Source organism: Myotis daubentonii, chromosome 2, assembly GCF_963259705.1.
Source record: "Myotis daubentonii chromosome 2, mMyoDau2.1, whole genome shotgun sequence".
NCBI classification, from domain to species: domain Eukaryota; kingdom Metazoa; phylum Chordata; class Mammalia; order Chiroptera; family Vespertilionidae; genus Myotis; species Myotis daubentonii.
Window position 1 is genome coordinate 127,458,487 of NC_081841.1, and position 27,265 is coordinate 127,485,751.

At 41.6% G+C, this 27,265-nt stretch overlaps 3 protein-coding genes across 4 annotated transcripts in view; 1 reads left to right on the plus strand and 2 right to left on the minus strand.

Moving 5' to 3' along the window:
* Positions 1–12,318, minus strand: part of LHFPL6 (LHFPL tetraspan subfamily member 6) — a 258,381-nt gene extending 246,063 nt beyond the window's left edge. The window contains exons 1-2 of one of the 2 annotated variants that reach the window (XM_059684501.1): positions 12,007–12,304; positions 10,201–10,779 (exon numbers count right to left, since the gene is read on the minus strand). In XM_059684501.1, coding sequence (XP_059540484.1) covers positions 10,201–10,585 — 385 coding nt within the window. In that variant the 5' untranslated portion in view covers positions 10,586–10,779; positions 12,007–12,304. Of the gene's footprint in view, positions 1–10,200; positions 10,780–12,006 lie in introns of both variants that reach the window. The other variant, XM_059684502.1, reaches the window with a different exon arrangement.
* Positions 12,319–21,247: 8,929 nt separating this feature from the next.
* Positions 21,248–23,316, plus strand: LOC132228311 (small ribosomal subunit protein mS27-like). The gene has a single exon (XM_059684503.1). It carries the CDS (start codon positions 21,299–21,301, stop codon positions 22,346–22,348), a length of 1,050 nt encoding a protein of 349 aa, XP_059540486.1. The 5' UTR covers positions 21,248–21,298; the 3' UTR covers positions 22,349–23,316.
* Positions 23,317–24,101: 785 nt separating this feature from the next.
* Positions 24,102–26,442, minus strand: LOC132228312 (nuclear receptor coactivator 6-like; the record flags this gene model as incomplete). The annotated part of the gene is given in 3 exon segments (XM_059684504.1): positions 24,102–24,454; positions 24,457–25,503; positions 25,506–26,442. Coding segments are annotated over 3 exon segments (2,121 nt in total), but the record flags the coding sequence as incomplete, so codon positions are not given.
* Positions 26,443–27,265: the final 823 nt, after the last annotated feature.

Sequence of the window (27,265 nt, forward strand, 5' to 3'; positions counted from 1 at the left end):
GCAGAACTACCAGGGCAGAGTTGCTTCAGTGTCTCGGTGAAGTTTGCAACTGACCCAAGGAGGAAACCCGAGAGGGGAAAGGCCGGGAGGCATGAATTGCCAGCACTTTAGCCACTTGAAAACAGCTCCACTTGGAATGTGAGGCGGTTGTATGTTCAGCTGAGAAGTGAGGGGGCTGAACTCCATCATCGCTGGGCTCTTGTCAGTCCGAGGCCCAAGCGTCCACCACGACAAGGAAAGAACAGAGCGAGGGGCCTGGAGGAAGGGAGGACAACTGAAGAAAACCATGTCTAGACTTTCCTCAGCCCTCTCCTTCTTTCTGCTGCCTACAAGAGCCCCAGGCCCGGCCACAGTTCTGTCTCCACCTTTTAGTCCCCTATTCTCCAACCACAGAGGAAAGAAATAAGGAAGGAGTCTGTGCTGCCTTCAGAAAGTATCTATATACCTGATCCACCAGTTGACTTCCACAGAGGGAAGCCAGACTGCGGCTTAGGCCCGCTCCCCACAGGGACATCAGTATGTCATCCTGTGAGGGCTTCCAGACTGTTAGAAGGGGCAGGCTGGGCTGAGGGATGCCCCCCAAGTGCACAAATTTTTGTGCACCGGGCCTCTAGTGTTTATATATGTCTTAGTACATCAAGGTATCTGGTGTTGTCTGATTATTAAAAATGAGACAAATGAAAGGAAAATTATTTACTGAACTTGTAAGCAGATCAGTTCTGAAGCTTACATTACAGGTTGAGCTTCATGAACTCCAAGAACAAATCACTAATTGGTATGATGTCTACCATATAAAGAAAGGCTAATGAGCCCTAGTCGGTTTGGCTCAGCAGGCCTGTAGACGAAAGGGTCCCAGGTTTGATTCCAGTCAAGGGCACATACCTTGGTTGCGGGCTGCTTCCAGGCCCATGCCCTGGTCAGGGTTCATGCAAGAGGCAACAAGTCGATGTGCTTCTCTCACATCAATGTTTCTCTCTGTCTTTCCCTCTCTCTTCCACTCTTCCTAAAAATCAATGGGAAAGTATCCTCGGGTGAGGATTAACAAAAAAAAAAGAAAGAGAGGGGAAAAAAAAGAAAAGCTAATGAGATTCCCCAATAATGAGTCAGCACTATCAATGTGTCAGAAGTTGGGCAAAGTTACTCCAACCTCGTGATCTTCTAAAAATAATCATTCAAAAGTCCCTGGGAATCAGTAGACTCCATTAGAATGGTTTATCTAGAACTTTGTTTTTATCATAATATTCTATTGATCAAGACTTACAACATAGAATATTATCCTTCATTTCTAAAGAGAGACACAAGGTCCTTGGTTTTGTTAAAGAAGAGTGGAATTAACATTATGTTTATCCTTAACAAAGTATTATTACAAAGGCTTCTAACAAGGGATATTTACACTAGAAAACCTGGCCAGCATGCAACAGTGAAAGATAAAATTCTTCTGTTAAATAATTTTTAAAAGACAGAATATTTGCTTTGGCTAAATGTGTTGGCATACTCTTCTAATGGCCTCTCTACTACACATAACATTATGAACACTAACCCTGAAATAAATAATGAATGTATTTATTTCTTGAGAACTGGCAAATGTTGGTATATTGTATTATTCCAAGCAGTTCTACTGTACTACAAACAAAAACTAAATACCAAAGAAACATTAAAAATGTTATGTTCAGAGACCTATTATCATAATGGTCAGAAATTCTGAATTCTACATATAATTCAATGTGGAATTTCAATTAGCATTTATTTATGTTGATAATATTCTCAGCTCAACCAATAACTCTCTAAAATTCAGTGTTCTCTGCTGTAAAGGAAAAAATTTACCTGACTCCCTGGGATGAAACGAGAACCGAGTGTTCCACAGATGAGTGGTCCCATTGGTGTGCTGGGCTCAAATAAGTTAGAAAACACTTAATTCTACACTTAATAAACAGTATACCATCCCCACACACACCCCAGGAGATTGGTAATAGGCATCAACATACTAAAGGCTCTGTGTCTTCTGCTGTAATGAAACCTATTAACTCCTATAACCAAGTGTTTCTCAAATGTATGTTTCCAAAACTGTTTTGCTTTTTCCTGTTAATGCCTACTGGTACACTACAGAACACATCTGCAGGTGATACCTTAAGAGAACAAAAATATGAACTTTGAAGTTCAAAGTAAAACTCTTGAACTTGATGCAGTTATTCTTTCTGGTTATAACCAACACACAACTCTTGCCAAGTAAATGTACTGGAGAGTTAAATACTAATAGAGTAACAACAATAACTCTGTAGGAGTGCAACATTTTACGCACCTTGTGATATTGTATAGGATGATGTAAAAGGTCTCTTGAGTGTGTGTTTTGAATTTTTTAAACTAGATATTTGCAGTCTATGAGTTAGCAAAGCTAACTAGTCAATACTGACCCTGCCTCAGTAGTGCCTGGCTCTGGCTGTGTTAGCTGATGGTAACAAAGGGAAGTAAGTTAAAAATCAAATGGTACTCTAGAAAAACTCTATATAAAGTAAATGAAGATTTGGACCATGTCAAAAAAAAAAAAAGTAAACAATCTAAACAATTTTAAGAAGAAAGTCTTGCATAGCTTCTACTATAATAGCTTCCAGTGCAATGGATAATTCCTTATTCCACCATTTTTAAGAATGATTATTGTTACATTTGACGTCAAAGACATAGTCTAGGAAGTAAAAACAAGTAAATCAAATAGGGAAATATTGAGTACACTTGACAGTAAAGAAACCAGGGCTTTGAGCGCACCCTAACTGAACATAAACCAGCAGCAGTTCACTTTTGAAGGGTGAAGGATGAAAACATAGCACTGGAATGACAGTGGTTTGTAATTTGCAGCTGGAGTCAGAAATTTAAATGTTAGCCTGGGCAGCTAGTTAGATATTAATGAAAGAGAAGGGAACAAAACTAGGCTAAGCCTAACCCTGATTAAATCTAGAAGTTACAGCTAATCCCCAGTAGGGAGAAAGGACCAGCTTTCCAATTTCCCCAGGGGACAACTGGTCCATTCTCCCAGACTACACAGAGCATGATGGGGAAGTAGCAGCATGTTCAGTAGGAGCCAAGATGGCAACCATAAAGAGAAGGTGCCTAGCCTGGGGAAAGGATTGGATTGGGCAGGGACACAGATCCCTGGAAGATCCAGGAAAGGGCTGGATAAGGGAAGGAGGCCCCAGCACAAGCCTACAAAGAGCTAGGAAAGAGATTGGATAGTTTAAAAGAAAACTTAACAACCTTCCCAAACTCAAAAAGATATGATCAAAGCTTAACAAAGGCCCAAGTTTGGTTTGTTCATTAGTTTATTTCTTTGTTCATTTGTTCATGCACCCAAGCACAATGCTGGTTCCACTAGGCCTTGGAGGCGGACATGCAGATGGGGAAATGAGACCTAGAGAAGTTCTGCATCTCTGCATCCTGGCCCTCCTGGGCCTGATAGGCCCGAGTGCAAGCTTGCTGCTCCAGAGGCTGGTCTTCTTTCACAGCTGGACAGAGCTAAGCCACCTGGTCCTGGATGAGACACCAGGCACCTGGGGACAGTCCTTTGGTTTTGTTCCAATAAACCTTGTCATAATTAATCACATCCTCCTATCCATGGGTCCCCGAAATGCTTTTCTCATGACTTTTCAAGGACCCATGACTCTGGGAGAATCCCATTTCCACCAGCAACAAAAATAGAATTTTTGTCAAAGCATAGCATGGAAAATATTTGGTTATTCTGCTTACAGAACTGCCCATTAACAGTAACAACTCAGGTCAGTAAAATGCCTTAAAGGAAAACACAGTTATAAATTGCTCCATTCCTACACTAATTCTGATATTTGCTGCTTATATCACATCATCCCCAAAATAACAACTATAGATGTAAGAGATTGGATAAACCACAGTTAGTTTACATATAAGTCTACGTTCCCCAACACCAGTATCATAGAAGAATTTAAGTTAATAAAATTGGCTCCTGTTTCTCAAAATGTGGTTGGTGGACCACCTGTGTCCAGAACCCATGAGGAGTTTGTTAAAAGTGCTTCTTGTAGACCCCACCCAGACCTACAAAATCAGACCCTCTGGGGCTGGGCCTTGGACTCCCTACTTGGAATAAACTCTCAGGTGACTTTTAGACCCAATAGAGAGTTAAAAGAATATTGTATTAAATTTTGATATCAATTATTCATATGGGGAACTTGGGTCTGAAAACCATGAAAAACTTTCCAAATAAAGGCTTAAAACAGTTCTTCTGGAAAAAGTATGCAAAAAAGTAAAACTTGACAACGACTTTTTGAAAATGTAATTTTAAAACATTCTTAGCTACAACTATATAAAGTTTGATGTTTCAGATTTTATAAAAGATAAGTTAAATGATTGATGTCCTGCCTTTAAGAAATCCAATGCCAGAGTAGATGTTGTGTGTGGCATTCGTTGCTGGTTGTCTGCACTGCATCTCCCTTTCACTTCTTCCTCATTGGCAAGGCCCTGCTCACACTGCTGCACTATCCATCTCAAGCTTGTTCCTCTTTATTATCAATTAGAGACCTGGTGCACAAAAATTCGTGCACTCGAGGGGTCCCTCAGCCCAGCCTGTGCCTCTTGCATCCTGGGACCCCTGGGGGGATGTCCACCTGCAGGCTTAGGCCTGCTCCCTGGGGGACTGGGCTTAAGCTGGCAGTCAGACATCCCTCTGGCAGCCTGGGAGCCCTTGGGGGATGTCCGACTGATAGCCTAGCTGCAGTCAGATATCCTTAGTGCTGCCGAGGAGGCAGGAGAGGCTCCCACCACGGCCGCTGTGCTCGCAGCCATCAGCCCAGATTGTGGCTGAGCGGAGTTCCCCCTGTGGAGTGCACTGACCACCAGGGGGCAGTTCCTGCATTGAGCGTCTGTCCCCTGGTGGTCAGTGTGTGTCATAGCGACTGGTCATTCCCAGGGGTTAATTTGCATATTACCCTTTTATTATATAGGATGTAATGTGGGACATCTGATTATGATGGCAGGTGTGATTTGTGGCCCTAGAAAGTACTACTATTCAACAAGAGTGTAACATCTTCCCTAGAGATGTTTAAGTCCAGGTCAAAACTGGTTTAAGTAATGTATCATTCTGCCTAGCAGCAGAAGTTCAGACTGGCTGATTCCTAAGTGCCTTCCTGACCTAACCATTCTGCTTTTCCAAGATATACATGGTTTTTCAGAGTTGGACAAAGGCTGTCTTGGCTGGACTCTGTGGTCTGAGTGGTCTTCATGCCTTTCAGTTAGTAATTCCTTACTGAAAAGCCACTGCATGAAAACTACATAGGATACATTAAGGTCTTGTCTTAAGTTCTCCATCTATAGAATCTTGTTTCTGGTAAAAGATAATAGTAAATGAAAGAATATATATTTGTATAGAAATACAAATTTTATATATATATATATATATATATATATATATATATATACACACACACACACATACATATACAAATCCGCATTACATACAGCACCAGAAGTTTCCTAAAATGAAATCTATAAATTCAGATACCAACATTTGCAAGAACTTAGCTAATATATCTTTATAATGTCCATATATATATATATATATATATATATATATATATATATATATAAATCTGCATTACATACAGCACCAGAAGTTTCCTAAAATGAAATCTATAAATTCAGATACCAACATTTGCAAGAACTTAGTTAATATATCTTTATAATGTCATTACATGTTTCATCTACAGAGCACATACTTTACTGTATGTGTATATATATATATATATATATATATATAGCATAATGCATATATTATAATTATAATATGTATAAAATATGTATTAAGAGAGAGAACTCCAGGAAAACAACTTTCTGTGACAAGAACAAGGAGAGATGGAATGAGGATGTGCTCAGACAATACTAAATTACAGAGGTGAGTCTTTTTATAGTCCAATTAGAGAGGTTTATATCAGATCATGATACATCTAAACTTTAAGTTCTGAAAGTAAACCATCTACCAGAGGTCACATTTTTAAAAACATGAAATGGTTAACTTAAAACAAGATTATTAAGATGTGTTCTCAGAACCAGCATTATCTAGGAACTTATTAGAAATACAAATTATTAGTCCCCCACCAAACCTACTGAATCAGAAATTCCTGGGTGGACCCCCAAAATCTGTGTTTTACAAAGTCCTATGGGTGATTCTGATGCATACTAAAATTTGAGAACCCCTGGCTTAGATCTCAAAACAACCTTAAGTTGTAGGTTACAGGGAGATGAATAAAATATCTTTAAGATGTACTTTAAAGTAAACCCTGAACTGGCCCAAGAAATGCCTGGCCTTAAAATTAGAGCAACTCCAGTTCAGACACTGCCACTATAAAGCTACTATGCTCATCAATATGCCAACACTTATCATTTATATTGTTCCTCAGCTGTCACTTGACAAAGAACCTGGGTATGAAGGAAAGCAGAATGTGGCATATCATATGACAGGTCAGGTTTAAAGTGGAGTGAAGGAAGGGGAGTCCCAAGCCCTTATCCCAAAGGGGTGAAAGACAGGCCCAGGTGAGGGAATACTAGAAAGGCAAGGATACTTTCAGCAGACAGAGAAAAGGCTGCTCAAAGAAACCCTTTGTCATCATTACTGTCTTGAGCAGCACTTCAGTATCAATTAATTGAGGAGATGGTCTCCCGTGGCCTGTGAGGACAGAACAATTTCTAAATTGGAAAGATAGTTGTTTGCTACTGATTAGCATTCTACACCCATTTTATAAAGATATGTGACTCACATTCAAATTAAATGTGGATTACTCCAAATCCGCATTACATACAGCACCAGAAGTTTCCTAAAATGAAATCTATAAGTTCAGATACCAACATTCGCAAGAACTTAGTTAATATATCTTTATAATGTCCTTACATGTTTCATCTACAGAGCACATACTTTACTATCACTTACATAAAAAAGTTTGATGTTAACTTTTTAAAACTCTGTTATAGTACTTAATGACCACAGCAATATTTAAAAGCAAATAATTTTATATTCAACAAACAAATAAATATTAAAGCTTCTATTTTCTCATAGCACATTTCCACATGATGCAAATGTTAGCATTTTTGTTATCTTATATTTCTCAAAGGCTTTCTACATGCCTTTTAAAAACTCAATTAAGGCCCTGGCCAATGTGGCTTAGTTGGTTGGATGTCATCCTGTACACCAAAAGGTTGCCAGTTTGATTTTCAGTCAGGGCACATGCCTGGGTTGCAGGCTCAATCCCTAGTAGGGAGTGTGTCAGAGGCAGCCGGTTGATGTCTCACTCTCCCATCAATGTCTCTCTCTCTCCGCTCCCTCCTTCTCTCTCTAAAAATCATTTTTAAAAATCTTTTTAAAAAACCCAAAAGCACAACTCTTAAGGGTAAAACTGAATTCAGACTTGCTTTTGAAAATTATGACAAAAAAATGACTTCAAATATAAGATGGAGATGGTGGCAAAGTTTATGTTACCACAGGAAAAGCTGAAGTCATTGATTCTTAGAAGTATTCCTCCTATAGGTAGCAAATGCCCATGTACAACAGTCTCTTTTTGTGTTGTTCTATCAGCTGACAGGTGACATTTTAACCTCTAATCAACCATAGCAAGATTATTCAAAATTAAGGTTGACATTTTGTCCTTTAACTAGTTCCAAAGTACTGCAGGGGTTTTACTGCCTGATGTTACACCATATGTGCAAACTCTCAACACAGCAGGCAGGGTTAAGCAGGATGCCTCTGTACTTCACCATTCCGCTGCTTCCTGTGTTTTTGAAACAACCCTAACTTTTGCTAAACATAACCCTCTTGGTGAACCATTTTTAGTAAGAGAATCCGCCTTATAGCAGAGTATGTTGACTATATTTCTGAAGTATTGCCATGTGTGGAACTCATAGAACTCACTGGTTTGGTATTTTGAATAAAATAAAATTACTTACCACTTAAGTGTTTATGAATAAAAATCCAGACAATTATGAAATAAACAACAGGAGAAATTCTTTTTGAAGTATTTTTGTGTCTGTCAACTGGTTTACCATTAAATGATAGCAATCAATGGCAGATTTTCCCAAAGCCTTTGCCATAATTCAAGTTATTTTTTAATTCTAAATTTACTATTATTTGAGTAATAGGATGTATTTACCAATACTTGTGCCCTGAAGAGTTTCAATTCAGAAAAACTCTCTTAGGTTTTACATTCAGAATTTTTTGCCAGATTATGAAAAATATATATGAAAAATGAGAGAATGCCAACTGCTAGTAATAAACTATATCCTTAGCTTAATGTCAGTAACACTTACCAAGCCAGAGTTCATGAAAAGAAAATCTAAAGAGAAAAACCAGTACCTTTTAAATATATGTTTAACTTCCACAATGGTCTTTCTTGAGTTTTTCTGTTAAGTAAAACATTTAGTTCTATATAATCCAAAAAAATTTATACATAGTTTAGAGAGGGAAGCATAAAATCTCATGGGTCTCAGATTCACTTTCTGTTGCCTTCTTCCCTTGTATGTTTAAAGATAATCAATAAAAAATGATTTCTCTTTGTAAGCATTTTCCTGTTCTGCCAGATATAATAGCAGTTCCTGCCCTAAAATGAAGGGGGGAGGGAGGAGAGTAATATTTACCATAAGAGGAGAAAAAGAAACTGCCTAAGCACTTTTCCTGAGCCAAGTGAAACAAAACATCAAATCAAGTTTATTCTTAACGAAAGATATTTAAATACTCGTGGCATTAGTTTTATTCTTAAAATCCGTGGTATCACGTTTTCAAACTCTGGATTTATATTGCAACTTTAAACAATAATCTTTCTGTTTCCTAATAGTTTTACTTTATTTACTTTATTTCTGTATGAATACACATATCACATGCAAGACTTTGGTTAATGTTGAACACTGAAGCAATAAAGAAAGGAGAGTTAAGGCCCTCAAATTGCCTTCTAGAGCAGTGAGATGCAAAACCACAGAGAAAAAACAGATGAAAACAAAGTTATATCTGGTAAAGAAATAAACTGCAACCAACTCTATCTCTTGTTTTAAAACACAAAACTTTTTGCCACTTGCATTTTTTAGCACAAGAATTTTCTTACTTAAACATTACTTGAAAGTTTTATATTAAATAATCTAAAATAATCTGTTGGGGTTTCTCCAGTAAGTAGACTCTATCTCAGAACTACCAATTTTTAATTGCTTTTTTCCGGAATTTTTCACAAAACTCTGTAAGGAAACACCAAATGAAATAGTAACAGACTCTTACTTTATAATTAAGTTACAAATACATTTTACATATTTTCCTAGCTTTTCCCCTTCACTCTGCATTATCTATGATAGTTGTCATATTTACCAGGGTAGATTATAAATCAGACAAGTTCAGCCTTTCAGGTTGAAAAATGGAGGTGAAAGGCACAGCGGAAAATATGTAAAGTATAATTAAAACCATATGACCAGAGATATTGAAGCAGTACTTGTTGGAGGAAACCCAAGTAAAAATCAAACCTGTCCTGGTGTTAGTGACATTATCCAGTCCATTTGGGACAAGTAGACATCATTTGCTAAATGTTCTTTTTTTTTCCTTTTTCTTAACAGCAAGAGTACCTAGGGAAATGAAATCCTAACAAGATAGTTATGGCTATAGCTATCTTTGTAGAATAGTGAAATTCATAGTTCTTAATGCAAAACTGGTATCTAATTTAAAATAGTAATCACTTATTTAGAAATATAGTTTAAGATTAGGTAAGGGTAGTTTTACCAAAGCGTATTAAAAGATCTATGATGACAATGCTGAATCAAAAACATTTCTACTTTTCTATGATGTCTTCTTGATTAAAGACCTGAGGATTCCAGTAAGACACAGATAATCTAATTGCTTACTGTTGAACATGAAGAGCGAGAAGTGATGGAATGCAAACTGTCTCCCCTACTACATTATAAATGACCTCACATGTTATTGCCTCACAGGCTAATGATGGATATAAGTGTAAGGATGTACAGAAATTTAAGAACTCTCCAAGTTGTAAAGCAATTCCACTAAAAACCTCTGACTTTGGTAATGTATCACCAAAGCCATTTCATGTCTATTTCTTCAGAGCATTCCAAGTGTCAATTATAATAATCTCAATAGACAACCGGAACATAATTTTCAATATTACTTTGGGATTCCAATAAACAACTCAAGTGTAGCAAGTCACTTACCCCCCAGAAACTGAATTCCTCCAGCCACTCTTCCCACTGTTCTGGAGATGAGCTCCGACACACAGCAACCCATGAGAGCAGTGAGAGCCACCAGGAGGAGGAGGCCACAACCTAGGCCTGTCACGATGGTACAGATCCTCCATTCTGCACTGGGGATGCCCTGGAAAGAGGCATAGCGCCCACATTCTTCCACCATCACCATCATCTGCCGGCTCTCATCATGCACAGGATATGAGCACCTCCGGAAAGTACCGAAGGACACAGGCTTGCCCAGCTGGGATCCCCAGAGCCAGTAAGGCATAAAGAACCCCACGCAGGAGGTAGCAGCACAAAGAAACGAGAGCAAAGCCCAGATCACCCCAGCACAGGTCAGGCTGGATGCCATCTTTCTCCAGATGGGGCAATGAGGACCCAAAGTAACTGCTCTGAGGCTGCAAGAGTAAGTGAAGGTGTGAAACCACCAGGTGTTGGGACCACAGGTAATCCACAGTTCTATAATGGGGAGTGTCTATGAACAGAACGGATCTTCAGCCTCACTGGGCCTCAACTTCCGGTCCTCCGTAGTAAGGGTGATGATCCCTGGTAAAACAATAAGAAATATTGAGAGTTTAATGTTTTTTAGTGAAGTAGATAACATCAATTCAGTTGATCAACAACTTTTAATTAATAAACACTCAACTTGCCTCAAGACTTCAAAAGTGGCAAGTCTCTGCATGAGCCCAAACAAAATGATTAGAATAAATTTCACACTTCCAGAATACCATAAATTCACCAAACTTTATAGACTGTCTGGACACATAGAATGGATGGAGCTAATAGGCACTCCCAGTACTCATGCAATAGCATCTGTGAATCCCTTCAATCTTAACTATCCTCTCCTGGACTAAGTGAAAGAAAGCCCGTGTATGACTCATTTTCATCTCTGCAATTTTGATTCATTGGTTCCAATAAAATTTTTGGAACTATCTCTCCAGTTCAATGATTGTCAGTGTCTAATCTGAAAAGTAATCCATACTTTCCAGTACTCTACAGCCAACCCCAATTATTCAAATAGTTCCACAAGCATTTGATTACCACCCCTGCTTCTGTTTCAGAAAGAGTTCCTGAACCATTTCCCACACTTTCCATAAAGAAATAAATACAGAAGCCCAAAGCCCATGCACCCTGGAGTTCCGTTTCCAGAACTCTCAACTCCAGCGTTCAGAGTCCACAGCAAATGCCCCCTTCCCTCACCTCTCCTCTTTCCCAAGCCTCGCCCCGCGGCTTCCTCTCCACCTCGCAGCCCCCTGTACAGTCCAGTGTGTCACTCCAGGGGAGCTCCGGCTACTATTTTTTTTTTTAAACCTTGTCAACTGCGGCCAGCGCCAGCGTTAACGATTAAAGTTGTCTGTCTGGGCCATGAGGCTGGGGAAGGCGAGCGGGGGTGACATAAGGGACGGGGGGGCCATCATCTAGAGCTGGGGTAAGGAGCCCTGGGGTAAGGCCAAGGCAAGCCCATAATCAGCCCCAGCAATGTCCTCACCCACCCACCCCCACCCTCGAAGACACATAAGATCCCTGAATCCAAAAAGAGGGAGCGAGGCATTTTCCAGCCGGCCTCTGAAGGGAGGGGACCAGGATGGGAAGGCAGCAACGCCCCGAGGCAGACGCCAACAGCCGACGCGGCGGGTCGGGAGAGCCCAGCCGGCAGCCCCGCGCAGGAAGTCGGAGCCCGGGAGCAGCGCGACTCCGGCGTCCGGGGACCGGGGGACCGAGGAGAGAAAGCGGCGGAGCCCACGCCCCGGGGCGGCCGAGCTCCTCACTCACATGGCTGGCGGGCGGCGGCCACCTTCTCCCCGCGCCGGGGCGCACACACAACTTGCTGTCTTTCCCGGACGGAACATCCACAGCCGAGAAGACCGTTCTTCCTTCTTCGCTGCTGCCCCTGAAGCCACAGAGCGCCCGGGCCAGACTTGGGAGAAGGAGCAGGGCCCGGCTCCGGAGGCTGCCCAAGAGGACGGGCTGCGCCGCCACCAGTGGAGCCCGCGCTCCCCGCGTGTCTCGGGCGGGGGCTCGCACGCAGATGCACAGACCTCTCTTTGGCAGGCGAGTCACGCACCGCCTCCTCCTCCGCTGCCCGGCCCTCCTCTTTCTGCTGTTCCCTCCCCTCGCGCCCCGCGGACCCGGAGCAGACAGACCCGGACGAGGCGCGGTCGGCGGGGACAAGGCGCGCGGGGCGCGGAGGGGCGCGCCCCTCTGTGCGCTGGGGTCCAAGCCCATCTCTTGGGGTGGCTTTCGCGGCTCCAACAGCCCCGAGCCTCCTCCTGCTCTCCTCTCATTGTGACTCTTTCAAAAGGGAGAGCGGCGGAGGCAGACAGACCGAGAAGTCGGGGAGAAAGTTAATTGTCTTTTGGGGAGCTCGCTAGGGGCCTTGGAAGACGAGACACGTTTCCTGTTTGCTTTTGTAGGTCTGGTATTTGGGATTTAAGTTCCGGTTGTAGATGAGAATGGGGGCCGTAAAGACTGGGTGAATTGACCCCTTTGAGCTTTGAGGACGCTCTTGGGATGTGGTTACTTCGAAAGTGGGTGAACAATGTGGACTTGGGAATGAGAAATGAATAGTCTGGCGGCCGTCTTTCTAGGCTGACCAGGGTGAAGGCTAGGGGCGACTCCCAGCAAAAGGGAGCCTCTCCCAAGACACTTCCTTTGGGAACTTTCAAGGCTTAGCGTTCCAGCTCGCTCTCTCCCTCTCCTCCCCTCCTTTCACCTTCTCCCACTCCTTCCCTTCCCTTCCATCTCTCCAGTCAATCTTGAAATCAATACTGACATTGGATTTATTTTCTAAGAAACAACTGATTTTTATTTTCCTTCCAGACGAGGTTTGGGATTTTTGTTTGTTGTTACTTTTCATGAGCGCTATCCCTTTGGCAGTTTAGAGCTACATTCAGTAGAAGACTGTGAAAGTCATCCTGAGTCTGGGAATAGCAGTTTGTGAAGTAGATACTTTCCCAGGTATAGTTTGTGAATTGCTTCTTCAAAGTAATTGAAAGAAATAAATGAGTATGTATATAGTAAATTTTCAAATTGCACCATTTTATTTAGCTATGATGGTGTATTTTCCCCCACAATTACAACTGGAAATGTGCACGTTTTCATTATTATTTTGAAAGGCTTTGCGTAAGAGTCTTTTTGAGGTCATAGACTCTTTTAAGAATATGATGAAACTGATAAGCCTCCCAGAAAAGAAGTGCACATACATATTAAGCTTTATCACAGTGGAACAAGGGGGTGGGCAGAGATTATGCTCCCCATGGCACATTTGGCAAGTTTAGGACACATGATTTTTTTAAAGATTTTTTTTTTATTGAGTTTTAGAGAGAGAGAAAGAGAAACAGGGATGTGAGAACGAAACATCCCACACAGCCCAGCCAGAGCTTGGTACTCCTTTTTGATTACCGTCATCAGGGAGGTGCTACTAGTGTCTAATGGTTAGAGGCAGGTGATGCTTCTAACCACACTGCCATGTAAGGGACAGCTCCTCAGAATGATCCAGTCAGTAGAACCATGGTTGGAAAAACCCATTTCAATGAAATATTAGATGGGTCCCTGTTCCCCTGCAGCCCATCCATGAATCCCAGATTTAAGTGATTCAAATCGTCTTGTACAAAACACTGGATACTGAGCTCAATGACAGCATAGTGACTGGCTTCCAGTTATGTACTACATCCTAACCTAGTACACAGAACCTTCAGATCTACATAATGTGAAGGTAAAAGATATGACTGTGTGAAGACAAAATAATGATCATGAGATTCAGATTCACTCTTCACACTAACTGCTGTGGAAATTGGTCTAGGACCTTTCTCACTCTTGGATGAGTTTTAAGCACTGAGATGGGTGGCTGGGATTAAGTACTTGCAGTGTCAGTCATACACTAACTTTTCTTAATAGGTTACTTCATCTAGTCCTCAAAAAAGAAGAAAAAAAACTATGGGAAAGGTACAATTATCATTTTACAGAGAGGTTAAGATCTTACAGCTAAAAAATAAGCTGTAAATTTTTTTATTGTATTATCCACATTCTGTTAAATAGAGTAAAGGCTAATGGAGAGATCCTGCCTAAGGTAAAAAAGAAGATAAAGGAAGAGCTGAATTTTTTAAAAATCTATGGAATTCCAGTTATTTGTGAAATCATAGTGTGTTATATACTAAGACTCAAATTTCTAACTTAGATGAGTGAATTTGGACAAATGGTGATTTTTTTTTAGCCTAAATGACCTCACTTGTAAAAAGAGGTTGGAATAGACGACTTTTAATATTCTTCTACCTCATGACTTCCAGCATGATAAGTAGATAGGTACTCTTATATTTGAGAATGAGTTTAGGGGTCATCTAACTTTGTTCAAATATATAATTTTACAAATGATGAAATAGAGCTTCAGAATCCTTCCAGTGTCTGAACCTAGAATCCCTAAGCTGAGCCTAGAATCCATGTACCCTAATTTCTCTTTTCATTCCACCATGTAATTATCTTCCCAAACTATAAAAATCTTCTGAATTACTCCTTGGGCTGTTGTATGTATAATTTATAGGCTAAATACATTATATCTTTAAAACCCTTGCATTAAATTTGCACCTTCAAAGGACCTTTAAATTACTTCCCAGCCAGAAGTTCCCACATAGCAGATACCATTTATACCTCTTATTCTAGGTTTGAGTTTCTGTATGTTTGGAAAGTAGTCTCATAAGATGAGATCATCAATGTGAAAGTGTGTGGAAAGCTATAAAGCATCTATGACATCACTTTTAGTTGGCTACGCTATATTCATTCTCAACCCACTAGCCTTTGTTCACTGGATCCTTTTTGGTGCCACATGACCTTGTTCTAGCCAGTGAGTCTGCTGAGGAGGTCTCTGGGGAAGATTGAATTCTCCCATTCTCTGATAAAAGGAAGAGGCAAGAGAGAACAGTTCTCTCACCCTCCTGGCTGCCTTTGAACACATTCTTGCAGGATGAGATGTTTGGAAATGTGACTGCCTTCTTGTAACCATGAGAGGAATCACAGAGACATAACCCCAGTACCCTAATATTGTGGAGCTACAAACATCTTTTAGAATTTTTAAAAAGAAAGTTATAGAGTGATAATATGGTTTAAATCACAGTTATTTGAATTTTCTGCTTTTAATATCTGAGAGCATTTTTAATTGGTGAAGCACTGTGCAGCTAAGACATGGTCAATGACATGAAATACACATTAGTTAACATTGTGTCCCAGTGCTTGGCAATAAGAGATAGATACTTAATAATTAGCTGAGGTAATTAATGAGCAAATTAACATCATTGTGATTATTACCCTTGTTCTAGTGCAGCTTACAGAGTAGTTATTTAATTTTTAAAAAATGGGGTATGCTATGTGAAATTAGGGAAGGAGTACAATAGTGAACATACACCATGGGATCAATTACTTTTGACCATTGGAGAGAGTTTAGAATAGGACTTCTTTAGTTCACATTTGTGGCAAGCACTATGATTTGGCTGATACAATGTCCATTTCCAGCCCTCTTCTTCCATTTTCCAGTCTCCCTTGAAGTTTGAGTTGCTGTGTGACAGTGCTAGCCAATAAGATGAAACTGGAGGGGTGTTGGTACCATCACATCCAGTTCTTCTTTCTTCCAACCTGAATTTAAAATGGATGTGATAGTGCCGTGAAGCACTGACGCCATCTTTCAATCATGAGGTGACATGGATGAAAACAAAAACCAGCACACAGAGCATAATGAAGTAAAATGGTGGGCAGAGTCTGGACACTTGGTATCTTTGCTAGGCTGATGCATTATCTTCAGACATCTCTTGAATGAGAACAATAACCCTTAGCTCTTTAAATCATTGTTATTAGCAATTAAAATATGCCTGCTATACTATTCAAATTAACTGTGCACTTGCAGTCCAGGAGTCAGCACCACAGTAAAGTGGATTAGACACAAAATACAGAGGCACTAAGCAGAGCAAAAAGAGGATAGAATAATGCCAAGAGAGCGCTGATTCTCCAGCAAATGGTAGCTGCAGTGGGTGTTCGTTGTCTCCAACACATATAAGAGAAGATGGGCCTTCTGAAAATCTGTCAATAGAAACAGGGATAGTTAAGAAAATAGCTTACAAAATGCCTCCCCTTAAGTCTTAACTTTGAGAAATTAAAAAAGACAGAAATTCTCAGTATTATAAAATGACCTGATCCAAGAAGGGTCCCCTTGAATACAGACCAAGAAGAGAGAGATGCAGAAAGGTGAAGGTACAAGAGAACTAGAGGATAACAACAGAGACTCTAAATAGAGCAAGGGAAGAAAAATTTTTCTTAGCTGCTGCTGGCTGTGGAGCTCTTCAGCTATCTACTAGAATATATCATTTGTTCCTCTATGGATACGGTGAGATACCCCAGGAAATGCTCCACTGGCTTAAACTGTCATCACAGTCTTCAGTACAGAAAGATATAAAATAAGCAATTTAAGATATTGGTAAGTTTTCCATTTCCTCCTGTCCTTCCTTCCTAAACTACCCTTTCTTTTCATGAATCCCTTTTTAAGACAAATTTAAATGGAAATTGCTATGGTATTTTACTGCATTGTGTCCATCTCTTCAATATAGGGGGGGGGGAACTCACAAGATAAGTGACCTCTTGGGTTTCCTGGTCTCCATTTCAAGTAGTCTCTGAGTGGGATCTTGCTTTTAGAATGTTCATTCTCCCATTTTTACACATACATTTATCATAGCTATCCCAACACCCTGTTATAAAAGGGTTGCCTATTTCTTTTTCTATGAACTTTATTTCAGGTGTTTGATAAACTCAAGACCCCTCTTCCTTGTAGAAATTGTATATACCTAGTTATGTACAGCTTCTAAACATAGTGATTTGTATGACTATACTCCTCAGGAATGCTGATGAAAATAAGGTGTATATAGTGTGTGGTCTGCTCCTAGGTGTGCTGTCCTCATTATTCATTTAACATTTGAGGCAGCTCTCCCTCTCAGAAGCACACATGCACTTTTCCTATACCCTCCTTTTCCCCCTCAGGTGCTTTGCCTTTACCCTTCTCTCTCCTAAGGGCCCTTCTTTTGCCTATGTAAGTTGTTTCCTGCACCCATTTCTTCTATAAATCACTTCTTCTACCTCTGTGATGTTATAAATAAACTTTCTCTTATAGTTTGAGTCTTGGCTCTGAATTCTTTCTTAGCTGAACTCAGTTATCGAGGTTGCTGAATGGCGGTCTGGCCTGACACCTCCAGTCTAACATCTGGTGCCACTTTCATCATTGTCAAGAAGTATTTTGGGAGAAGGGTACAAGAATGGGAAGGAACCAGCGAAGACAGAGTTAAGAATGAACAATAAGGTGTCAGGATGAGCCTGAGAGAAAATAAAACATCCAGTGAGAAATTGCTGTGGGGAATCACCAAAGATTTGGTAAGAATGGAACTATCTTCAATTCAATTTTAAGTTGCTTGTGACATCTCAGAATATATGCTTGTCCCTTGCACAAATTTTGTAAACTTATTTTAGAGAGCAAAATTATTAAGGTACAGTCTAGCATGGGCACAAATTGCACAGAAAAAGGACAACACACTTAGAAAAGTGAGATGATCTGGAAATTGAACAAATTCAATAGGAGCATGAATTCAGAGGCAGGGATGACTAAGAGAAACATAAGAAACAAGAGAACACCTTCATCTATGGAAAATGAGTAATGGGACCCATGTATGAAGTTTTGAGTCAAGTTCATTCAAAATTAATGAAAACATTAACCACAACTGTTACAATTATATGTGCAAAAAATTAGATGTAGTGATTTTAATAAATATATCTAAACTTACATAAGTAGTAAGTGTTGGTACTCACACTTAAACCCAGGTCTGTCTGATTCTATACCTCATTCCTGTTGCATGCTACCAGAATCTTCATAATATGGTAATTAGGTATACCATCTTATAAAGCCCTGTGGGTCCTTGTTCATTTCTGAGTTTCTTGTTTAAAGATTTAATCAGAAAATCCCAAATCACAATGGAAAAAATTAAGAAAACAGCTCAAGTGGTGTTTTAAATTAAAATAACTTGGAAACAAAAGAAATGAAAGCAAATTATGGTGGCTATATTATATTAGACAAAGTAGACAATAAAACAAAGAGACAAAGAAGGTCAGTACATAATGATAAATAGGTCAATCCAACGAAAGGATAAATCATTTCTAAATATTTATGTACCAAAATGTACAGAGAAAATATTAACAAATTTAACTGAAAATATACAGCAATACCATAATTGTAGGAGACATCAGTACTCCACTTTCATTCAAAAATAGATCATTCATTTCCTGATCAGTTTGGCTCAGTGGATAGAGCGTCTACCTTCGGACTCAAGGGTACCAGGTTCAATTCCGGTCAAGGGCATGTACCTTGGTTGTGGGCACGTCCCCAGTGGGGAGTGTGCAGGAGGCAGCTGATCGAAGTTTCTCTCTCATTGATGTTTCTAACTCTCTATCCCTCTCCCTTCCTCTCTGTAAAAAATCAATAAAATATATATTTTTAAAAAATAGATCATTCATGCTAAATCAATAAAAAACATTGGCCTTAAAGAAACATTAGATCAGATAGACTTAAAGACATGTAGAGAGCATTTCATACAAAAGCAACAAAATACACATTCTTCTCAAGTAAACATGGGAACTTCTCCAGAAGAGATCATATCATAGGTCACAAAAATAATCTTAATAAATTTAAGAATATTGAAATATCAAATATCTTTTGGAAAACAATGATATAAAACTATAAATCAATTACAAGACAAAAACTGAAAAATTTATAAATGTGTAGAGATTAAATAACATGCAATTGAACCAACCAGTGGGCGAAAAAACAAAACAAAAGGGAAGTAGAAAAGAAACCTTGAGCCAAGTGAAAATGGGAGTACAACACATCAAGACATTTGCAATCCAGCAATAACTGTCCTAAGAGGGAAGTTATAATGATAAATGTCTATATTAAGAAACAAGGAAGACCTCAATTAAGTAACCTAACTTTACAACTCAAGAAATTAGAAAAAGAAAAGCAAACAAAGCTCCAAGTTAGTAGAAGGAAGGGAATAACAAAAATCAGAGCAGAATAAATGAAAAAGAAACTACAAAGACAATAGAAAAGATCTATAAAATTAAGAGCTGGTTCTTTGAAAATATAAACAAAATAGAGAAACCTTTAGCTAGATTCCCTAAGGAAAAAATAAAGACAGAGGACTCAAATAAATAAAATCAGAAATAAAAGAGGAAACATTACAGCTGACACCACAGAAATACCAAAACATATAAAACAATTATATAACAACAAATTGAACAACACAGAAATGGATAAATACCTAGATACATATAACCTAACAAGACTGAATCATGAAGAAATAAAAAATCTGAGTAGATCAATTACTAGTAAGGATATTAAACCATTACTCAAAAAACTTCCAAAAAACAAAAGTCCAGGATTATAGGTCTTTACTAGTGAATTCTACTAAACATTTAAAGAAGAGTTAAGATCAATTCTTCTGAAATATATCCAAAACATTGGAGAGGAGGAAATACTTCCAAACTCATTTGTGAGGCCAGCATTACCCCCATACCTACACCAGAAAAGGAAAACACAAAAAAGAAAATCGTAAGTCAATATCTCTCAGTAACATACAGGCAAAAATTATTAACAAAATATTAGCAAACAAAACAAGAATAACTAAAAAGGATCATATGCCATGATGAACTCAGATTTATTCCAGGGATTCGAGGGTGGTTCAACACTGGCAAGTCAATCAATGTGATACACCATATCAACAAAGTAAAGGATAAAAATTATATAATCATCTTAATATATGCAGAAAAATAATTTGATAAAATTCAACATCAGCTTAGCCAGTGTGGCTCAGTGGTTGAGCATTGACCTATGAACCAAGAGGTCAGGGTTCCATTCTGGTCAGGGCACATGCCTGGGTTGCTGGCTCAATCCCCAGTAGGAGGTGTGCAGGAGGCAGCCAATCAATGATTCTCTGTCATCATTGATGTTTCTATCTCTTTCTCTCTCCCTTCCTCTCTAAAATCGATAAAAATACAGTTTTTTAAAATTCAATATCCATTCATAACAAAACTCTCAACAAAGTGTATATAAAGGAAACATCCTTCAACATAGTAAAAGCTATATATAACAAGGCCACATCTAACAACATACTCAATGATAAAAAGCTGAAGGCTTCTTCTCTAGTGCAGAAACAATACAAGGATGCCCACTCTTGTTACTTTTACTCAATATAATATTGGAAGTCTAGCCAGTGCAATTAGGCAAGACAGATAAATAAAAGTCATTCAAACTGAAAATCAAGAAGTAAAACCATCTCTTTATAGATGACATGATTTTACATATATATTACTATCATTTGTTAATGATAAAGAGGTCAATCCAACAAAAGGATATAACATTTGCTAATATTTATGCACCCACCATAGTAGCACCTAAATATAAAAAGCAAATATTAAAGGGGAAAATATACAGCAGTATAATAATAACAAGGAACCTTACTATTCCACTTTCATCATAAATAGATTGATGAAATAGACGGAATCAATAAAAACATTGGCCTTAGTGATATATAAAGACTCCAGCAAAATCTGCTGGAACTAATAAATATACTCAGAAAAATTTCAGGATACAAAATCAATATACAAAAATCTGTATAACAATCAGAAAGAAAATTAAGAAACAATCTCAGTGATCAACCGAAGGACTTGTATACATGCATATAAGCATAACCAATGGACATAAGACACTCGGGGGTAGGGGAGGCCAGGGGATTGTCAAGGACGGGGGGTGGGGGGTGGGAAGGACACATATGTAATACCCTTTGTAATACTTTAAGCAATAAAACAATAAAAAAAGAAAGAAAGAATATTAATAAAACAAAAGTAAAAAAAAAAAAAAAAAAGAAACAATCTCAGAGAGTCCAAGATGGCGACCCCCATGGTGCGGCATGGGGTCCTCCTGGCACATAAAAGTGCCTCTGCCTCACCTCTCCCTGGCAGGTAAAGGTGTCTGTTTTCTGCAGCATACATGGACAGCCAGAAATGGGAAGCAAGAGAAAAAGAAGATTGTCACCTCGCTGATCTGGCATCTTTAATGGATAAAACATACAAGATAAAGTTGCCTGTCAGTTCTTTAACAATATCACGGTTTGTGGACATTTCATCTCGAGAAGAGATAGATCATGCAGAATATTACCTTTACAAATTCCAGCACAGCCCCAATTGCTGGTACCTGAGAGACTGGACTGTCCACACCTGGATTAGGCACTGTCTAAAATATGATACACAAGACAAGGCCTTATATACCCTTGTAAATAAGGTTCAATATGGAATTTTCCCAGATAACTTTACATTCAATTTACTGATAGATTATTTTATAAAGAAAGAAAATTACCGAGATGCTTTATCCGTGGTTTTTGAGGTCATGATGCAAGAAGCCTTTGAAGTACCTTCCACCCAGCTTCTCTCCCTCTATGGTTTGTACCACTGCCTGGCAAAGAAGACAGACTTCACTTGGGAAGAGGAGAGGAACTTTGGTGCATCCCTGTTACTCCCAGGCCTAAAGCAAAAGAACTCAGTGGGTTTGAGTTCCCAGCTGTATGGCTATGCACTTCTGGGGAAGGTGGAATTGCAGCGAGGGCTGCGGGCTGTGTACCACAACATGCCTCTGCTGTGGCCACCAGGCTACCTTGACAGAGCCCTCCAGGTGATGGAGAAGGTGGCCTCCTCCCCAGAAGATGGAAAGCTATGTAGAGAAGTGCTCGACATTCTGGACAGAGCACTGCAGGCTCTGATGGCTCCAGCCCAGGAGTCCTCAGAGGAACAGCCCCAAGGAGGGGAGGGCAGCCAGGGCCCAGAAGAGCTGGTGGAGCAGTTGGACGTGGAGGAAACCGAGCAGTCCAAGCTTCCCCGCTACCTGGAGCAATTTAAGGCCTTACATTCCCAGCTTCAGGATCTGGGCAAAGTTGAGTCAGAGAGTCTTTTGACGCTAACCACCCAGCTTATCAAAGACCAGCTGCCCGCCTGTGAAGCAGAGGACATCGCCACCTATGAGCAGAAGTTGCAGCAATGGCATTAGGATTTGTGGTACTTGATTCAGCAGGAACAGGAGTTCAGGGAGAAGGCAAAGCAGGAGCACCTGACTCAGGAAGCAGCAAAGGCGGCTGCCTAACAGGGCCCCACGGCCCAGCCCCAACACAGGGACTTCACCAGCCCCGTCATGGGATCACTGTGACCATCATGGGTTCACTGTGATCGTGATGGCAGTCTCAGCCTCCTCCATCCGCCTTCTCCTTCTGTTAGCCGTCCACCTGTGTGAGGAACGCCGAGATGTTCTACAGACAGAGGCCTTGTGTCTGCCCGTGCAGGCTGCCCACTCTTAGTTCCAGGGGCTGTGGAACTAGGAAAACGGTCAGACTGCAACCACCAGCTACCTCGGAGCTCCTGACGGGGTGCCAGGGTTCAGGTATCCAGTCTCAAGCACAGGCTTTTGAATGGTCTCTCTCCCCCAACCTGAGGCAAACTGCACGTCCTGGGACTTCAGTCCCTTCTCCTCTCTGGGGCCGTCTCCACATTCTCCTTCCCTGTGTCTCACCCAGACCTGAACTGGGAGGTCAGTCAATGGCTTTCAAATTGCAGGAACCTCTGTGGCATTTTATAATGTATGGACTCTTGAGGAGAAAGCTAGTCTTCTTGGCTGGGAGCTTCTCCATCATGTTGGGGTACTTTTTTCCAACCCATTGTCTCAGCTCCTTCATTAAGTAGGTCAGATGAGCCTTTTGTGCACACACACATACACCCACACACATGCATGCACACATACAGCTTGTGAACACACATCTCAGTCAGAGAAGTTGCAGAAAATCTGGGACAACATGGGCTTCCAGTGCATGAAAGAATGGGTAATTATCAAATCCTCAGGAGGCCAACATTCCTGAAGTTTCTCTGTGAAAGGGGTTGGGGCAGCTCCTGCTTGCTGTGTAATTTTGCCTTTAAGTGCAGTGTAATTCTATTCTGGATTGTGGTCTTTTATCAAGAACCTGTGGAGCCCTAGCCGGTTTGGCTCAGTGGATAGAGCATCGGCCTGCGGACTGAAGGGTCCCGGGTTTGGTTCCGGTCAAGGGCATGTACCTGGGTTGGGGGCACATCCCCAGGGGGTGTGCAGGAGGCAGCTTATCGATGTTTCTCTCTCATCAATGTTTCTAACTCTGTATCCCTCTCCCTCTCCCTTCCTCTCTGTAAAAAAATCAATAAAATATATTTTTAAAAAAAGAACCTGTAGAAATAAATGTTCTTGGATTCTTTTGTTGGAAAAAAAAAAGAAACAATCTCATTCAGAGTTGTATCAAAAAGGATAAAAAATAAATGAGTCAAAAAGTTTGATAATTACTTTGGAAATATAACGTGTGATATAATTTATCTATATTATTCTTTTATGAATTAACTAGAGGCTCAGTGCACAAAATTCATGCATGGGTAGGGTCCCTAGGCCTGGCCAGCGATCAGGGCTGATCTGTGGGGTGACCAGCAAGGTGATCAGGGCCCCCCATTGGCACCCACCTTGGCCAGCCTGGGGCTGCGGGCTGTGGGCAGCTCCTGCATTGCACACCTGCCCCCTGGTGGTCAGTGTGCATCATAGCTACTGGTCATTCCACTGTTCAGTCAATTTGAATATTAGGCTTTTATTATATAGAATATGGCATACAAATTTAAATCAATAAGTTATTCATACAAAGAAAAAAATGTGTTATAAAATATTTTACATTAAATAATCAAAATGGAAAATGTCTACAATACATTATATATATATATATATCTTTTCTTTTCTTTTTTTTATTCCCCTGCATCTGATTGGTCATGATCTGCTCTATCATTGGGTTCTGCTGGAGCAAAACTTGCCCCTGAGTCCCCATCATCTGGTTATGTGGCGCCATCATTTGTGGGCCCTGCTGGGGAAGCATCTGCTTGGGTGGGGTCATCCTTTGGGGTGAGGGCCCAAGATTTTGGCTCTGAGGGTTCACCATCATCTGGCCCTGTGGCATAAGCGGAGTTCTTGAAAGGATCATAGGGTTCTGAGGGTTCAAGCTTCCTTGTTGCTGGACCATCTGGCCCTGGGAGGGCACGATCTGCTGGTGCATGCTCATCAGCTGAGATGGTGGGCCCTGCTGAGGCTGGCCTTGTATGTGCCCAGGTTCACCTGAGGAACCCCAGAACTACCAGTCTGCTGGTTGTTCATGTTGCCATGAATTCCCATGAGGCTGGGCTGCATCATGTTTGGTGGCCCGTGGGACACCTGCATCTGGTTTTGAGGAGGACCAGCTTCTTGACCACCTGCATGCTGGACATTTTGATTTGCTTGCAGCTGAGGGGCTCCTGAACTCCCAGGGGTGGCTGTTGTGGTCGAAGGCACCTGACCTTGCATAAAGTTCGGATTGGCCTGTCCTGCTGAGAAGCCAGGTGGGAGGCGTTTAGGCATTCCTCCTAGGCCTGGATGTAAACTCTGTGGCCCCTGATTTGGTGGTTGCTGCTGCATCACCATGAAGTTAGGTAGCACGTTTCCCTGTTGAACCATAGGATTCCGACCAGGAGAGCTGACAGGCTGTTGAAATCCCTGGGGAAGTGGGTTATTCTGAGGTGGCCTTGGTCCTATCTGCTGCTGAGTTTGGTTAACCGTTGGGGAAGATGCAGGGGATCCCTGCTGGAAGGGGGAGGGTGAGGAGGCAGGAGACTTGTTGGTGAGGTGGGGCTGCTGCAGGGGGGTTGGAATCCTGGAGTGCCCTCCCTGCATGCTCTTCATCTGAGGAGCTGTGAACTGGCCTGGATTGCTCATCTGAGGAAAGTTTGTATGGGTTTGTGAGGCTTGCTGGCTGCCAAAGGGATATGGAGGGGGAGGATGGGAAGGTGTCTGTACCGTGGCTAAGGATGGTCTTGCCTGAAGTTGCTGTTGCATTGGACCAGGCAAGGGAGCCTTCTTCCACCCTTGGTTTGCAGTCATTGTGCCCAGAGAACCCTGGGCTGGAGGAGGCTGAAGGGCTCCAGAAGGCAGCTGGTTCCAGCCTGGAGGAACAGGCACCTGAGTTGGGGCAGTAAACTGGGGTCGAATTCCCTGTGGCTGTTGCTGCTGATGTTGCTGTGGGGGTCTTGCCTGCAACTGTTGTTGTTGGTGCTGCTGCTGCTGCAGCTGGGGAAAATTAGCTGGGTTCATCTGTCTGTTCACAGACACAGGCTGCAATGGTGGTGTGGAGGCGCTAAAGATCCTGAGGGATGACTCTGCTGTTGTATATGGAGCCCAGAGAGGAGTGGATCCATTGCATCTGACTGTGAAGCAGGGCGAGGAGTCCTGGGCTGCAGGTCTGAATTGGGACCTGGTGCCATCATGGAAGATGACATGTTTCCACCCTGGGGCATCATAACAGTGGCCGGGTTGGTCATTCTTATTAATCCTGGACCACTTGCCATAGGAAATCCTGGCTCCATCCTAACTGAATTTCCAGCTCCCATGGGTCCATTCATTCTCACATCTTGGCTTTGGTTCTGAGCCAAAGCCAGGTTGATAGCACCTTCCCCTTCAATCTGAACGGAGAGAATCCCCAGATCCCGAAGCTGCTGGTTGTTGCTCTGAGCCAGGGTCCGTAGCCGCTCCGCTGCTTCTCGGGGGATGTTGAATGTCACACGCACACTATTCCAGGGCTCCACCTTCTGTACCTTTAGCTTGCTGGATTCCATGTGTAACAAATTGGGCACATTCTCCAATATTGTGTCCAATTTCCATTTGAAGTCTTTATCATCTATATTTCCTTTGAAGGCCACAAAGATTGTGGAATCCTCCAAAATACTATCACTTTTTGTGTCATCATCTTCTAGTCCAGAGTCAAAATCCATCTCTGAGTCTTCCATTGTTGATGAACACAAGGAAGTATAGATGTCTTCTAAGTTTGGAAGGTCATCCAAAACCATGGTAAATATTATTCCAGAAGCAAGTGCCAAGTGGACAAAAAGAAAACCAAAATATCTTTTTTAATTTTTATCATTTATCCAGGTCATTCTCTACATCCACGTAAGCTGGCATTTTTAGGAACTATATTTCAAGGTAGTCCAAATAAAAATTCTGAGCGCGGCCCCAGCCCTCCCGGGCGGGCCTCGGAGCACCGGCCCGGGCCGTGCTTGCCCGCGGCTCTCCGGCTCTCCGTGAGTTGTCTGTCAGTCCTCGCGTGCGCCTGTCTGCCCCTCTGTTGGGCCATCGGCGCCCCGCTGCCAGCAGCCGGACCAGGCAGGGCCTCAGGGAGCCTGCGGGGAGGGGGATGGGCCGGACCGGGCCGGGGAGGGAGAGAGAGGGAGGGAGTGCGGGCGGGGCAGGGCGGACCGGGGTGCACATTATATATATATATCTTTTCTACATGACCCAGTATGCATTTTAAAGCTGTACATAATTATGTTTAATATTGAATCAGTGTTATGCTTTTGATCCTGTCAAATTCTTCTTTTTTTCCCTTCCAGTATCAAGACATCTCAGACTTTTTCAGTGTTATAAATATGTTTTCTATTTTCTAAAAAATTCCCAAGCATATGTACAAAGATGAGTATAATGAGTTCTATAAAAAGATATAGAATTCTTTATTGTGGACTAGAGGCCAGGTGCACAAAAATTTGTGCACTCTGTGGGGGGGGGGGCGGAGGGTGTTCCTCAGCCCAGCCTGTGCCCTTTCACAGTCTGGGAGCCCTCGGGGGATGACTACCTGCTGGTTTAGGCCCGCTCCCTGGGGGATTGGGCCTAAGCTGGCAATCAGACATCCCTCTGGCAGCCCAGGAGCCCTCAGGGATGTCCACTTGCCAGTGGGGAGCAAACATAAGCTGAAGTAGGACATCCTTAGTGCTGCTGAGGAGGCGGGAGAGGCTCCCACCACCATCACTGTACTGGGAGCCGTCAGCCTGGCTTGTGGCTGAGCAGAGCTCCCCCTATGGGAGTGCACTGACCACCAGGGGGCAGCTCCTGCAT